At 43.8% G+C, this 15,887-nt stretch overlaps 1 protein-coding gene and 1 long non-coding RNA gene across 2 annotated transcripts in view; both read left to right on the forward strand.

Annotated features, from left to right (window-relative positions):
* The first annotated feature begins 7,773 nt into the window (after nt 1–7,773).
* Nucleotides 7,774–15,887, forward strand: part of LOC117579841 — a 30,417-nt gene continuing 22,303 nt past the window's right edge. Inside the window, exon 1 of the long non-coding RNA XR_004573521.1 lies at nt 7,774–7,821. This is a non-coding gene — a long non-coding RNA (uncharacterized LOC117579841). The remainder of the gene's footprint in view (nt 7,822–15,887) is intronic.
* On the forward strand, nt 11,592–13,079 carry LOC117579839 (CAAX prenyl protease 1 homolog). Its single transcript, XM_034265936.1, has one exon. The coding sequence runs from the start codon at nt 11,608–11,610 to the stop codon at nt 13,051–13,053; it is 1,446 nt and encodes a 481-aa protein (XP_034121827.1). The 5' UTR covers nt 11,592–11,607; the 3' UTR covers nt 13,054–13,079.

Genomic DNA, 15,887 nt, shown 5'->3' on the forward strand with positions numbered 1-15,887 from the left:
AGCTGACATTTTCATGCAGCCCGGGAAACCAAACCGGCTCCTTGTAACCGATTCCCCCTCTCTGTTGAGCAAGCATAGTAAGTCGCAGTCCGAAATTGGCTCTGTCTGCGTCAGCGTTGCGGTGCAGAGAGTTTTTTTGCCATCAATTTTCGCCTCAAGTTGACAAATTGACGTTCAAAGTTGTTTGCGCTGCACTTTTAGCCACAGTTTTGGCTGCGCTGCCTGTTTTTCCTCCTTCCATCCCCCTTCAGACAACACAGCCAACGGTATCCATTGCTCGTTCCCGTTGTTTCTGGTTCCTTATTATGTTAAGATTTTCCACGCTCTTGTCATTTCGCGCTACCTTCAAATGTGATTGCCAGAGAGCGAGAGTGCGGGAGAGCGGTTAGTTTTGTGTGTGTGTTTCTTTGGAACTGTCGAATTTACAGTGGGTGGAAAAAGATTATGCAGAAACAAAACTATTCCGGCCTTCCATTAAATGCAAACTAAAAATACATAACACAAGTACATACATAAGTAGTAAAAATGTACACATTTATACATATTTATATCAATTGGAAATTAGGAATCATTGTTGCCTTTAAAACACTTATCAGCAGATGAAAACTTGTTTGCTCCACTGTCCATTTGAGGAATACATAAATTGCAATTTCTGTTCCTGTTGTCGTTGCCGTTGCCTCTGCTCTGCTGTGTTTTTACTGTTGTTGCTTTTTCAGTTTGTCATTGCCATCTAAAATGCATTGAGCTGTCACATTAGAGAAGCAACTCGATACGTCAGTCCCCTCGCTGCCGTCCCGCTCTTTCCATTATTTGCACTGCTCTGCCAGTCTCCATTCAACTTCACTGCGGCGCTCTGTTCTCCTGCACTCACTCCCTCTCTCTCTCTCTTCTTCTGATCGCCTACCATCCTTCCATTAGTGGACCCTAAGCATTTTACTCAAAGTCGTGAAAGCATTGAAAGCGCTCTCCTTTCTTGGTGTGATGGTTCTTTTTTTTCAATCAATTCCGAAGGTGTTGTTGCTGTGGCTGATGTTGCCCGTGGATGTTGTTTTTGGTGCTGCTACCGTTTGTCGTTGCGTGCACTTTAGTGGAAATTGCAGTTGACGTTGGTTGTATGGACTACTACTCGTAAGTAAAAATACATATTTTTATTCAATTTCCAACATCACGTCGTCGGGACGTCGCCATTGTCAACGCTGCAGTCGCAGTCAGCGTCAGCTTTGACGTTGGCGTCCGCGTCCGCGTCCGCGCTGCTGTCATTGTCTTTTGTTATTTTTGCAATTGCCCAGCTCCCCGACTTCTACTCCACCCGCTTTGTTTTTTTTTCTGATGTTTTTTCTACTCTTTATTTCTGTTTTTCTTTCTTTTTTTTTTCAATTATGCATTGTACAATGCTTTCCTCTTCACTTTTTTGCAGGGGGGGTACAACCGTGCAACGGTTCAACTGTTTAGCCTGTCGCGGATTAGCCGTGCAGCTGTCGCTGCTGCAGCGCTGCTGCAAAAGCATTTCCTTGTGCCCGAAGCTCTGTCCCGACGCTGCTCTGCTGCCGCTGCCTCCACCTAGTCGCCTTCTAAATGAAGTGGGCTGCCAATTTTGTTGCTGTGCAGGGTAGTCATGGAGTAGTAGGGTATATGGGGATTTTTAAGTTGTATGTAACAGGCGGAAGTAGAAGTGGATTTAGGAGGAAATGGAAAAGGTCGTTAGGTATTGAATTAACTTGGAATTATTTTTAATTTCCAGCCAGGGTATTCCATGGTCGCAATAGTCGTGGGTTTCTTCTACTTGTTGTGTACCCGGCTAAGCAGCAGCTCCTGAGTGAGTGAGTGAGCGAGCGTTTACTTATTTACCTAGTTCCCTGAGTTTTGCAACTGATGCGTATCTGATGGCCGGACTGGTCTCTCGGGGGCCCGGTTCGGGCTTAGGCCTGGCCTGGTGCTAACGGGAAGTCGCCGTTGAGTGAGCGGCCAAAGGAAGTGCATTTGAATGAATGCACATCTGATAAAGCCTAATACCCATAGACAGCCAACGCATTTGCACCCCCCGCCGACTGTATTCTACTCACTCGACTGGCCAAGGCACTTGGGGAACTGTTTAATTAACTTTTTTTGTGCTTGTTGCACCGATTTTGAGCCAAACCATGCGAGGCGTTCAACTGATTTGTGGACTTGCCACATGGAACAAGCTTTAACGAGGAAGAGGCTCCCCAATAAGTGTAACACAGAAGTTTGCATTAGTTCTTGTCGGTTTCATTTCTTTTGATTATGCAATTTGTATTGCAACTTTTATAAAGTGGTGCGCCTGTAAATACCCAAGGAAATTGTTATATTCCTTTCCGTAACTAAATATTTTCCAACCCATCTTCAGATCTTTAACTGAAAAGCAGCGTATTCCTGTGCTTCTTTTTGCAAAGTTTTGGGCATTCATTTAATTAGAATCCAAATCATTTGATAGGTACAAAGACCCTAGTCATAGTTGCCCCTTGCTGGCTTTCCTTTGCTGTCCCGAGGGAGGTTTCTATTGACATTGTTCGCAAAAGTTTTGCCTGGCTTCCATTACTCTCTGGGTAGTAGTTGGGGCAGGGGTTTTGCTTCCAGTTGTTTTGTTGCAAAGTTTCGCAATACTTTTTGTGCTGAAAAGAGATGTTAAAGGGTTGCAAAAGCAGCGAGAGAGAGAGAGAGAGAGAGAGGGAGAGATAGCCCGGTACGGTGAATGATAACGTTCTGTGTATGTACAGTCGACGACACCCTCTTTCAATTTCTCGCATCAAACTTGGCTATTACGAACGCCCCAAACCCCCTGCCATGCATTGTTCTCTGTTTACTTTGCTACTTTAGTTCTTAAAGGAAGCTTCCACGGGTGCTAGGGGCAGCAGCAACCCCCTGGGAACAACAACATCTCGCGTGTCCTTCGCATCCCAGCCATCCATCCATTCATTCATTGACACAACTCCATCATTAAAACTTCAATGACCTTCCTGGGTGGGACGGGAACGAGATTCGCTCTGAATGATGATGATAATGATGATTGCTTTTCGTTGCCGATTCAAACTTTGACTCCTGTGATCTCTCGCTCTCTCGCTCACTCGCTCTCTCGCTCATTCAATTTGGCAGCGAGTTTCCCTCTTGTCCTGAAGTTTGGCTGCTGCTTCTGACATTCTATTACCGGCCCGGGGTCCATATATCTATGAGAACTATCTTCATCTGTATCTAGACACGCATTAAATGCTTTCTATTTAATGAGTTCGCCCCCGCTGCCCCTCCGTTTGCTTGGATGCTGCTGATTTACATGTTTCTCTCTCTCTCTCTCTGCTCTGTTTAATTGCCCGAACCCGGACTTCATGGAGGAGTATCCGGCATATGCTTGACCTAATGGTGTCTTGCTTCCACAATTCCTGGAGCTCTTTCAGCCGAGTCTATCACACGAGCGAGGTCTATGACTCATTTATCATGTGTCAGAATGTTTAACTAAATGGCACTTTGCCGAAAAAGTTGACTCTAGATGGCGTGGTTGCCTCGAGGGGAGGGTTCCAGGGTGTGGTGTTTGCTAAGTAGTTAGTTTTAATAGTTAGCCGCCTCTCCGCTGTCCAACATAAATAACTCGCCACGCAACCGCCCCCCCTGCTTGTTGTCAGGAAAAGTGCTAACAATCTTCCAGATACTTTTTTCGGACGTTGTTAGCGTGATGAATGAGCCACACACGAGTGGGGCAGCATAATTACACAGTATATGCAGGAACAGTTCACAAAAGGAGCCTCGCTGACCACAAAATATCTTAATCAGAATATTCCATTCAGCTGCTGCAGGAAGGAGGCAAGCAAAAGGGTGCCAAATGGTTGGAAAATTTATGGGCTTCACCCCTTTTGTGGGGCATTTGCAATAGCTTAAAGGCGAGACATTTCAATGAAATGAATTTACATGAAAAGGAACCCTAAAAGGCTCTCAAAAGAGGCTTCAGCTGCCAGAAATATTGCAAAATAAAATCCATAGAAGGTTCTCCAATTAAGTAAGGAGCCAATGAAGCAGCCGTAATCCGCTAACCTTACGGCACACATCTGTGTACTTATTGCATTTTGCCATATCTAAGTTTAGGCATCGCATTAAGCAACCATTTGGGATAGTTTCCTGAATGTGCGAGACATTCAATTGGAAATTTCAAGTGGGAGTGAGTACGGAGTTCTGGGTGTCGCTGTCGGCGGGGGTCACAATTTGCATCTCATAGAACGGACAACGTTATCAGATGTTATATATAATACATTCCACAGTGCCATTGCCATTGCCATTGCCATTGCCATTGCCGTTTCCGTTTCGCTGAAGCCCATCCTGGGACCTGGAACGTCGCACATCATTCGCCTGTGCGTAATATCCTGCTCCTGCTGCGTTTTATGTACCATTCCTCGGGGGGTTGGGCCCAACACTTTTCGTAATAAGTGTATTTACTTTGGCCTCGGTATCGGTGTGTGACTCTGGGAATGGGTTTCGCAATAATGGATTTCATTAAGGCAGGCAGGACAATGCGGCACAGGCCTTCAGCTTCCTTTTGCCTTCACTCTCGCTCGCTCTCTCTGTGTGTGTTTGTGTGTGTCCTGACATGGACGCCAATTCAAAGTACGCCATGCGTAACAAATAAATTCATTAAGCGCAGCCAATGCTCAGCGTCGACGCTCAAACATTATCATCAATGGGCAGAGGGCAACAAAGGAGGACCAAAGGATACCACGGGAGGTGGTCGAAAGCTGGCGTAGAGACGGGTGCAGAGGGCACGGTGGTTAGTGGAACCGGTAACCGGCTGACTGAATGATAATAACAAAAGCCGCTCGGCTTGGCACGCGTAATTAAGTCGCATGCACTCGTACGAGGGGCCAGAGGAGTCGGGCACTGAGAGAAATTGGGAGTTACATTTAGAGTTGCTAAGTCAGAGATTAGCGTGGCAGCAGAGGGAACTTAAGAATTGTTTAGGAAATACTTATTTTTATTTATTTAATTTTCTTCATTTTTTATCTTATTTTTATATTTAATAACAAAGAAAAATAAGTGCAAAAATAATTAAATAAAAAAATGAAATTGAATTTAAAAAATTAATGGTGTAAAAAAAAATCACTCTAAACTAAAAAATAAATTCAATTTCCATTTCTTTTCCAAACGCAAATATTTTACACTTTAAATAACTTAATTAAAATATTTAATAAAAATAAATTTAGTTTATTTTTTTTTTAATTTAGTAAAGTTCCATTTAATTTTCTATTTACAATTTTCATTTAGTTTTCCTTAATTTTAGATTGAATATTTTTACATTTATGATTAATTTTATTTTTTTTTTTTAAGTTTTTCTCCCATTTTCATTGAATTTCTCTCCGTGCATCATTCCAATCAGCCCTTCCCCCGTCATTCCGCTGCCGAAATGTCGGCTCGATGTTTATGATTATGGGCAGCACCGAAAAATAGGCAGGAATCGAGGCCAGCAGAGGGACCCTGTGCAGGCAGCTCCTGCGGCCAGGATTAACGTGAAGTTGTCAAGTGTTTTTGTTGTTGCTGCTGCTTTTGGTGTTCTTCTTCCGGTGCTGCGACGTTTAATTAAAATGTACATGAGCCGTGAGAGAGTGAAAGATGAGAACACATTCCAGGAAGCAGCAGGGCGCGGGGTGCTGCTGGGTGCTGCCAACCGCAGAGCAAAAGTTATGGATGCCCTGCGATCCGCAGGCGCATCATAAATTTCAAATTAATCAATGGGCTTATGAGGACAACAAAGTCCTTTGGTGGCCCGGCCCCCGAAAAACCAAGGCTTAAAGGAAAATTGAAAGTTATGCGTGCGGCCAGGCAGTGTCCCGGGAAGGACCCTACGAAATGCATAAATTCCTTGAGCCCCGCAGATTTGCTGCTCTCTCATTTCCAGGCCTTTTATATGACAGCCCGACACTTGGCCTGATGGATGCCCGGGGCAAGGGTTCGAAACTCGCAAATTGTCGACGCAGTTAACGAGACTCGACTCTAGTTTCGGGTGCGGGGGCAGCTGGGGCAAGGACACATTTTATTACCACTTATGCAACATTTTCCAAGGAACATTCTTAGCAGCTTTGAAAAATCGAGGCATCAGTTGACAGCTGAGCGAAAATCAATCAAAAGCATTTGTTTTAGATGAGAAATTTATTTTAAAAAAAATAGCTAAAGGAGAATTTAAGTGTTCGCAGGAATATGACTTAAAAATCGAAGACTTTCCAATCTAAATATGATTGAACATTTCTCAAAGAATTGTTTCAGGATGTCCTGCAAAAGTGAAGGCTTACAGAGCAAAGAAATAATTTACTTTTACTCAAAACTATTGTGGATCTTAGCAAGAAAAGTATTTTAATTGCCAAATTATGCTTCAAAAATCAACAACTAAATTTACCTAACTTTGCCTTTCCCTTCATACATTTGCCTTCACCCTCTAGCAGAACCTGACCATTGTCCAATTAGCCCTCCAATTCACTGCCTACCCACAGTCTCAACTGAAGATAAAGTGCCCCAGAGGGGACTTAACTTTGCAAATAAATTGTAAAATTTTTTGGTACTCGCATAACCTGAAAGTGCCGCAATTTGATTAGCAATTAATCGGGGAAAAATTGTGTAATATTTAATTATATTTTAACGATTTTACACGCAGTTCGAATGCCGTCATGTTTGGGCTTAGCTCTTAGCTTTTGGCCCTTTTCGGACCGGGCGGATGGTCGGCTCTTCATTAGGCCACAAAATTGGAATTTATTGCGCAGATTTGAAAGCCACACGTGTGCGACGAGGCGAGGCAGAGAGAAGACCAAAACAAAAATGGTAAAAGGTAAGAAGTTGGCTGGGAGGAAACCCTTTTTGCCAGAGCAACAATAATGGAGTAATGGGCTAATTAGCCATTTCCAAGGCAGAGGTCCAGAAGCTGGCCCAACAATGGCTCGGCAAAGTGTTACAAATATCACACTTAAGGGGCAACAAAGAGAACTCGACCACGTATGGAGCGGAGCGGCCACCCGCCTGGTGATTAATCAAAGGCAATAACCGTGCAGCCAGACCGACTAGAACTGTTCATATTTCAAATGCGTATCCGCAGCAACAGTCGACTGCCCGACGGCCCGACGGCCCGCGCTCAACCCTCAATCATATGCAAATGGGCCAAGTGGCCGCAAAATGTTCAAGGATGTGGCCAGCAAACTACAAAATTATATGTATTTACATAACTCTCCCACCTCTGCAAAAAGTCTGAAGTTTTGGGAACTGCCTTGAATAATCACACAAAAAATAAAGCGGGCCTACTCCCTCCCTCCAGTTGCGGCGTCATTCAATGGGAACAGCTGACAGTAGCGGCCGACACAGTGGTTGCTGCGGCACATTTGAGTGCTCATAAATTTGATTGTATCATGAGATAGGGAGAATTTACGGCGCCTCTGAGTATATATTCTGCATAATTTTGTATGTCTAATTTGCACAGGGATAAGCAATCTGTCAATTAATCCTTGAATTATGCTCATTGATATGCGTTTTTAGTGGACTCTTGAATGGTTTTCTTTTAATTTGGTAAGCTATAATTGAAAACCAATAAATATAAGAATTACTTGACCGAATTTCGGTTGTAAAAATGTGCAAAAATGACGCCAAAAGGTAAGGGATTTTGTAGATTTTTATAGCAGCTCAACTTTGCTTGACCAAAAAGAATATTCTTGATGGGAAAAATAGATTTTATATGTCTAATTGTTGTATATTCCATTAACAATATTTATATTAGCAATTATCGTCCAATTTATTCTTTCAGCGCCGTTCCTGCATTACGGCTCCACAGTTACACTTGTTTATGCCAAAGTGAGTACAATTTTGTCTATCACAGCCACTGTGCCGCGGAATTCCACGCATATGCGTGATTATTTTGCGCCTCGATGGCGGCATGAAAATGTTAATTAAATGATTTTCCCAGCAAGGGAAACAACACAAAAAAATGAGCCAATGGCCAGCACCACCCTGGGCCGGAAAAGTGCCTCGAAATATGCATTACCAAAGGCAAAGGCATATATTAACGCTCAGATAGCGATCAGCGTCGATTCTGGGCCTGGGAGCGGGTCAAATGATTTTGCATAACGCTGCTAGAAATGTTACAAGCAAACAACAACAACAACAACAAAATGTCATGCGTAGCCGCAGGCTGGCAGGTCCGTGGGGTTTGCTTGAGTGACGACTGACAGCGCCTCGAATAGGGCCAACGCACGGCAGCGGATGGAGGAGGAGTGTGGTCCCAGAGCTCTGAGCCCGCTTTCCTCTTCACACGTCAACGAAAATTAGTTAACATTTTTTGGTATTTTGATGCCCTTACACCTGCTTATTAGCCACCGGGTCCATGGGTTTGCACAAGAGTCCCAGAGAGAGATCATTAGGATGGCAGGGCCAGAGGTCACAGGAAGTCTGATTGAACTGATTGATCGATGATGCTGCGCAGACTTCCCCTCAGCTGTCTTATAAATGATCTTGAAATGGTTTGCCCCATTCATCTTAATTGATAAATCAGGCACATAATTGAGATGAGAACAGAAGCAACTTTGGGCAGGAGTTAGCTGCTGCCTTGGGTTGTCATTTTGGCAGCTTTTTGAGGCTGGCAGAAAGGAATGATTTGTGCCAATAGATCTGCGTAGAATCAGCCTAAAAAAGAACGTGATTGATCGAAATTTATTTGATTTTCATCGCAAGTAAAAGAGACTTCGAGTCACGCTACACATTTATTTATGGCTATATTTATTGATCCTGTAACTACAAATCGTGTGCGGATGATCACGTCAGCAGTTTGGCTCTCAGAATATGTAAAATTAATTGAATATTAGGCAAATAAATTGTTGTAAATCGTGGAGTCACGAGACGTGCATGAAATAAATTCAAACTGTGGAAAGTTCTTTATGTAAAGATTCATTTAAAGCAAAGTTAGAGCAGCTCCAAGTCTACTTTCAAGGCTTACCATTAAAGCTTTGCAGGCTGGTGGGGCACCAACCCACCCCCCACTCGCCTTATGGACATTTTCCCCCACTTCTGGCTGGACGAGTGACGAGCGGGGGCTCTGCGATGGCTTTGGCATTTTCAATTGTTGCTAATGAGTGCCACAAATTAATTAGGTTACCGCCACCGTTTTTTGGACTCTTACATGACCATCGGCTTTGGCCTGGCCAGTGATAGTTGCTGCAAATTAGCATACATTTCTCTTTCTCTTTGTGTTTCTCTTTGTGTTTCTGTTTCGTTTCTTTTCACTTTGCTGGCACGGAAAATTGAGCAATTTTCCAACGTTTTTCCACGTTCGTGCGGCAAGTGAATTATTAATTTAAAATGCTCTTATCACGAAAACGGAAAGCCTCGGCATTCATGCTGCGATCTTATCTGGCCTAATGGATGACAAGGCCACTAAAATACGAGTGTCAAGCCGAAAAGTTGTCGGGCGAATGGCAGGGTCTGAGGCAGAGATCCCTATCGCCCTATCGATTACCTAATTATGAAGTTTCTTGTGGTCCTTAATTGAGGTTTTTACTTTCAAAAACTATTCTTAAATGTACAAATTTCTGACTGTTACTTGGTGCCAGTTTATGAATCAACTTCTGCTGCCCAAAAGTGGGCAAGTTCTGCCTGTAAAATAATTTCTTTGTGCAGTTCCACTTCCCTAGATCATTTATTGTTACAACTTTACGCTTCTTGGTTCCTTTGTCCTCTTTTTTGGATCCTGGCTGCCTTTCACATATCGCAAAACTTAATACGAATTAATGTTGTCAAGGTTTTTAAGATAAATTTCTCCTGCAACTTGCAACCCACACATGAGCTACATAAATAAATTTCTGCAAGTTATTTCCACCGATAAGGCGCATCTTTCCTTTATCATTTGCAGTTTTCGTGGTAGCCAAGGGCTCCCTCCCACCCGCAGGCAAATGTGAAACATTAAATTGTGACTTTTAGCAGGGTTTGGGTCCTGGCTACGCAGTTTCTAAGGGTTTTACCTTTTTTGCTGCCCCTCCTGCCACCATCTTTCGGGCAAATAGTGAGGATTATTAGGGCTTAGTCGTGGGGCTGTGTGTGTGTGTGTGTGTGTGTGTGTGTGTGTGCGGCACAATTACACATGCACAAAGGATACGCCTAAGCGGCTTATGCCAACGCATCGCAGAATGTTTCCGTCGCAGCGTCGCTGTAGGGTGGGAAACTTCGCTTTGTGGTGGGTTGGGCAGCGGTGTGGTGGGGTTCGGTGTGCTGCGGGTGCCGGCTGCTTGGGGGTTTCTGGTTCTCTTTTGGGTTCGCTCTGCGGTTTCCGGCTTGGGTAAGCGTCCTATTATGAACAGAAAAGTAACGCTAATGAGTAAATCAAGTGCACATGTGTGCCGTTGAACTGGAATACAGTCACCCACAGCACCGCCTCCCCCCCTGAGGCCCAGTGGATCCTTTGAAGCTGCGGCAAACGGCGTGTTGAGGCATAAATAAGCCTCTCGTTCTACCTAAGTCTTGGCCCACAGCCACTTGGCGCTCTTTTAATAGCTAAATTATGTAATCATGATGTGTGATACCAACACACACGCACACTGAGACACACACACACACATGCATGTGCTGGTATTTATGCAAATCCTGATGGCGCTGCCACGACGTTACTTCTTCTGAGAAAACTTTTACTTTGTTCAGGGAAACCAAGGAACCACGACACGACACAGCCTGCCCACCGTTACCCCTTGGCTGCCTCTTTTTCCTATGCCTTTGCCTGCCCCCTTTTTGAAATTCCTTTGGCTACGCCTTTGACGTTCCTTCTGCCTCTGTTTCTGTTTCTGTTCTTGTTTTAATTTGAAATTTTTCATAATGAGCAACGCAATGGGCGGAATTGAGGGGGCTGCGGGGTCAGAGGTCGGACGGTGGAGGTTCGTTGGTTCGTTGCCATAGTGTGAAGATTAAATTCTACTAATTAGAGATGCCAAGTGGGTGTTCGCGCCTCATATGTGTGGCAGCTACTGGCTATGGGTTGGGGGGAGGCCTAACCATCAAAGCAGTCAGCCAGCCTGGCAACACAATTCCCATCCAATGTGCTGCAAAGCCCTTGGTCTCATCATTGCAAACAAACTACAAAGAAACATTACACAAAAATATACGAGTTATTCACCAAGCAATGTGTAATTCCCTTGGCGCCAAGGATTTTGTGTGTTTAATCCACAGCTTCGAAAACAGAATCCAAAGCCAAATAAAGTCTCTCTCTCTCGCTCGCTTGCTCGCTCGCTGGGACTTTGGAAAGGGGAAACAAGCGGGATTTGGGAGCAGTTGTAATGCTGCAGCTTGGCGGAAGATTTGATGAGACATTTTACAGCAATTGCCAAAGCGTTCCTCTCTTAAAGCGTTTGCTCAGCAAACAACCGCAAGAGAGCGCTTAAGCGCCGCTCTTCGCTCGGCCGCTCTCTTTCGTTACCGAAATCTCTATCTCTATTCCTTTCTAGCGCGCGTCTCTCTGCACGCTGAGAGAGCGTGCGGAATAACTTATTGCTCCTCCGCAAGGTGAATTTAGGTATGAGTAAATATGAGAGGAGATTTTTAAAAGTTAAGTTGGCTTTGCAACACTCCCAAAACAGAGACTATTACTGAATACTTTTCCCCATGGGCTCCCTCTACCAAGATCCCATGGCCTCCGTGCACATGATTGTCATGGATGAAACCATTGGCCTGCGCGTGGTGCCGGACAAGCTGAGCCTCAGCGATCCAGTGTTGCTGCGCCATGTGCTCTGCTGCTCCATACTGCTGCACAATCTCTTCCATGTGGTGCTGTGCTGCCGGCAGCTGCGGCAGTGTAATCGCTCCCAGGAGCCACCGCGGCAGATGCGGCACGTAATGTCAGGGGCGGCGTTTCAGGCGGCAAAGGACACGGAAATGCACGCCGTAGAGCGACAGCTGATGGGCTACGTCTTCGATGCGATCTTCAGCTGCATGGAGCTGTACTTCGGTGTCTTCCACGTGATCTGGGACCGCACCATGGCGCTGTACGGGAACGTGGGTGAGATTGTTTGGCGCAACTTGGCCTACATGGCGCTCTTCTCCACGTACATGGTGATGCGCACCCTGCCGCTGGTCTTCTATGAGAAATTAGCGCTGGACAAGCGCTACAATGTGGATCCGGAGAAGGCGCCACCCCTGGTGGGTGTCATCTGTGCCTTGGCCTTTGTCATTGTCTTTGTCCAGGTGCTGCTCATCCCGCTGACCGCCGTCTTCCTGTACATTGAGATCTATGGGGGCTACTATTTTGTGTTCTGGATTTGGGGCTTCCTCTTTGCCGTCTCGCTGCTGGCGCTTCTCTTTTTTACCCTCTTTGGACTGCCCTGCCTGGGCAAGAGCATCCGACTGCCCGAAGGCTCGCTGAGAACTCAGCTGCTGAACGTCCTGGAGGAGTTCAATTTCCCCGCCAATCGTGTGACGCTTATGCACACCTTTCACATTGCCAATGCCACGGCTTATGTGTGGGGCTATGGCTGCTGCAAGCGTCTAGTGATCCTCGATAATCTCATACTGAATCGCGCCATGCCGCTGGATGAACTGCTGCCGGAGGAGCTCAACATGGGGCTGAGTGACAGCCAAGCGGCCGCCTTTGTGGCCCATCAACTCTCCCATTGGCGGCACTATCATCTGCTCAAAGGCTTCATTCTGATTCACATCAGCTTGATCATCTACATGGCGCTCTTCGGCACCTGCTACCATGTGCACGCGATCTACGAGGCGGCGGGTTTCCCGCACAATTCCTATCCCATTATCGTGGGCTATTGGCTGGTGTACAAGTACGTGATGCCGCCGTATCTGACCGTCTCCAATTGGATCGTTTTCTACTTCATACGCCACTCGGAGTACACGGCGGACAATGATACCTGGCGTCGGGGCTATGGACGCTCGTTGCGGGAGGCTCTGCTCAAGCTCTTTGCCGATCATTATGTCTTCCCCTTCGATGATCATTGGTACCTCATGTGGTACCGCACGCGGCCCTCCTGCCTGCAGCGCATACGCAATCTCCAGCGACTCGATCTGGGCACCAGACTCAGCAGAATCGAGTTGATTTGATCCTTCCTTTTTGTTCTCATTTTGTTCTCTGCCCCACAGCTCCCCCTCTGCCTCTGTGCCGTTGCTGAAAACTTGGTTTTTGGGGCAAACTTTAGAAAATAAAAAAACTAATAATTTTTAGTGCATATTTTGTGCTTTTCTGAAGCTTAAAAATTACTTAAATTATTTGTTAAGCTGGAAATTTATTGCAACAATTTTTTTTGTCTGTTTTTTTATGTTTTCACAGAAAATAAAAATAAAAAATTAATTTTTAGTGCATATTTTGTGCTTTTCTGAAGCTTAAAAATTATTTAAATTATTTGTTAAGCTTCAAATTTATTGCACAATTTTTTTTGTCTGTTTTTTTTATTTTTTCACAGAAAATAAAAATAAAAAATTAATTTTTAGTGCATATTTTGTGCTTTTCTGAAGCTTAAAAATTACTTAAATTATTTTTTAAGCTGGAAATTTATTGCAACATTTTTTTTGTCTGTTTTTATATTTTTACAGAAAATACAAATAAAAAATTAATTTTTAGTGCATATTTTGTGCTTTGCGGAGTCTTTGAGAATTCTAAAAAAATGTTTTTAATAATTTCTTATTTTTAATTTAATAACTTAAACATTTTGAGGCGTATTTTAAGGTGTTTTCTGTACTTAAAAATTTTTAAAATTATTTGCTTTAATGGCAATTATTTCATTATTAATTTTTATCTAGTTCAGAGCTTCGTAGATTTATTCTCTGACCCAGATGCAACATTGACAAAGTTTGATTGAAGCGCTTTTTACCCATTACCCAGCTCCACCCTTGCCCACCGCCGAGTGTCATTGTCTGGGCAATAAAAAAAGGAATACAAAAAAAAAGGAATCGTGTGCCAGCCGTCAGATATTAAAGCATCTTTGCTGCTTATATGTTTATTTCACCTTTTTTTTGTATAGTTAAACGCGGCTGGTGTCTACTTTTTAATGGCGGCCTAGCCAAAAATTTATTTTAAATGCGACATAAAAATTAATGTGCCAGAGGAAAGGAGCAGGAGCAGGAGCAGGAGAATATATACAAAAAAATAAAAAACCAGCAGCGATCGTAAACTTATTCCCCAAGCACTCGCAAATTGAAAACGCTTGAGTGGGGCAGGGAATTCCTTTTGGTCTCATTTATGACCAGAACGATAACGAGGAAAATGGGCGAAAAAAAAAACGTTCGAGTCCTTGGCTGTCACATTTTTGGGGCGCAACTTAATTAGCCAACGACTTTAAACGGATTGACGGATTGTCAGAGAGTAGAAGGGAAGAGTGGGAAGGAGGCTTCCTCTTTTTTGTTGCTAAATCAATTACGCAATCAAACGGTTGACAATTTTCCACAGGCAGATGGGAAAAGAGAAAGACAACAACAAAAAGTGAAGCATGTTGCGGATGCGTTTCTCCAACATTCTGGAACATTTTCGCTCAACAACTGGCAGACTCCAGACTCCAGACTCCAGGCACTCCGTAGTGTGTGGAGCATGAAAAATGGGAGCTGAACTTTGAGGGTTGTCTCTCCTTCTACGGCGAAGCCTTTGCCCAACGTTTGCAGCACTGAGAGAAAAGACTAGGGAGAAATGTTGTGAACCAAAGCATGTTTTCCCCTCACATTTTGTGCCATTTTTTTGGCCAGTGCATTGTGCACTGTGTGTCTTGTGCTGCTGCCGCTGCTTTCCTTCTACTCCACCCCCGTTTTGGCCACGGCATTCGCTTTGATGTTTTACTTTTAGTGCCTCTCCACGCGTTGGGCTGCTGGGCTGCTGGGCTCCCTGGTCTCGACTCTATGATGATTTCTTTCCTGAAATTATATTTTAACTGCCAGTCAGCCTCTGACAGCAGCAGCACCACCAAACCAACTCTGGCCACTGGGGGGCAAGTGCATCATGTTGCTGGGGCATAAAAAGTAATGACAGGCAGCATTTCGCCCGCGCCCGATAATGATGAACGAGTGGCAAACGGGTGGCAGGGGAAGGGCAACGGAACGATGATGATGCTGAAGATGAAGAAGGAGCAGAAAGTAGCTAAAGGATGTGGCAGGCAGGACAGGCAGCGACAACGAACCAAATTGTAAGGACGGAGGCAACTTTTTGAGGCAAGCTTTAAGCGAAGTTCACAGCGTGCAACTTGCAATTTGTTATGGTTTATGCTGCGAGTTCTTATGGAATTTTCTTAGATTTTTATAAAGAAGAATAAATCAAAAATTGCAATTATTATAAATAAAATTTTAGATTACTTTACCCCCCCCCCGATAGAGTCCGCATGTTGCCCGCCAGATAAACATAATGGAAAACTTCAATTTTTAGCAGCAACAAAAATAAAAACAAAAACACTTTTCAATCATGAAGAAGGTCGTGCAGGCAGATGAAAATGTATGTAGGGGCATGTTGCTACCAAATCATTTCCGCCACGTTGCCACCCGACTCCTCCGATGGGTCCGAGTCTCGGGGGCTGCAGCAAACCGAATTTCGAATGCACTAGCAGCAGAATGTTCTATTGGAATGAGAAATATTCGTATTTAATTCTTGTTTTAAGCAGGAAAAAATATCATAAAATATTGCATTTATGGCTGGTTATTTATTTTCCAATATGAAATACATAAAAAATAAAGTTTCATATTTATTTCAATTAAAATTGAATAATCTTTTAATTATTTTTTCGGGAAACAGGAAAATATTTAATTTAGGTTTGGTATTTGTTTTTAAGTATGAAACATATTTACATTAAATATAGTTGCATATTAAAAACAAATTTTAGGAGCACATAATTGCAGGAAGAGTTCAAGTTTTATTTTACAATATTTTTGTATCTATTTTAATATTTCATTTTGTTGTTTTT

This window comes from Drosophila guanche, unplaced genomic scaffold (assembly GCF_900245975.1).
Source record: "Drosophila guanche unplaced genomic scaffold, DGUA_6, whole genome shotgun sequence".
Lineage (NCBI taxonomy): Eukaryota > Metazoa > Arthropoda > Insecta > Diptera > Drosophilidae > Drosophila > Drosophila guanche.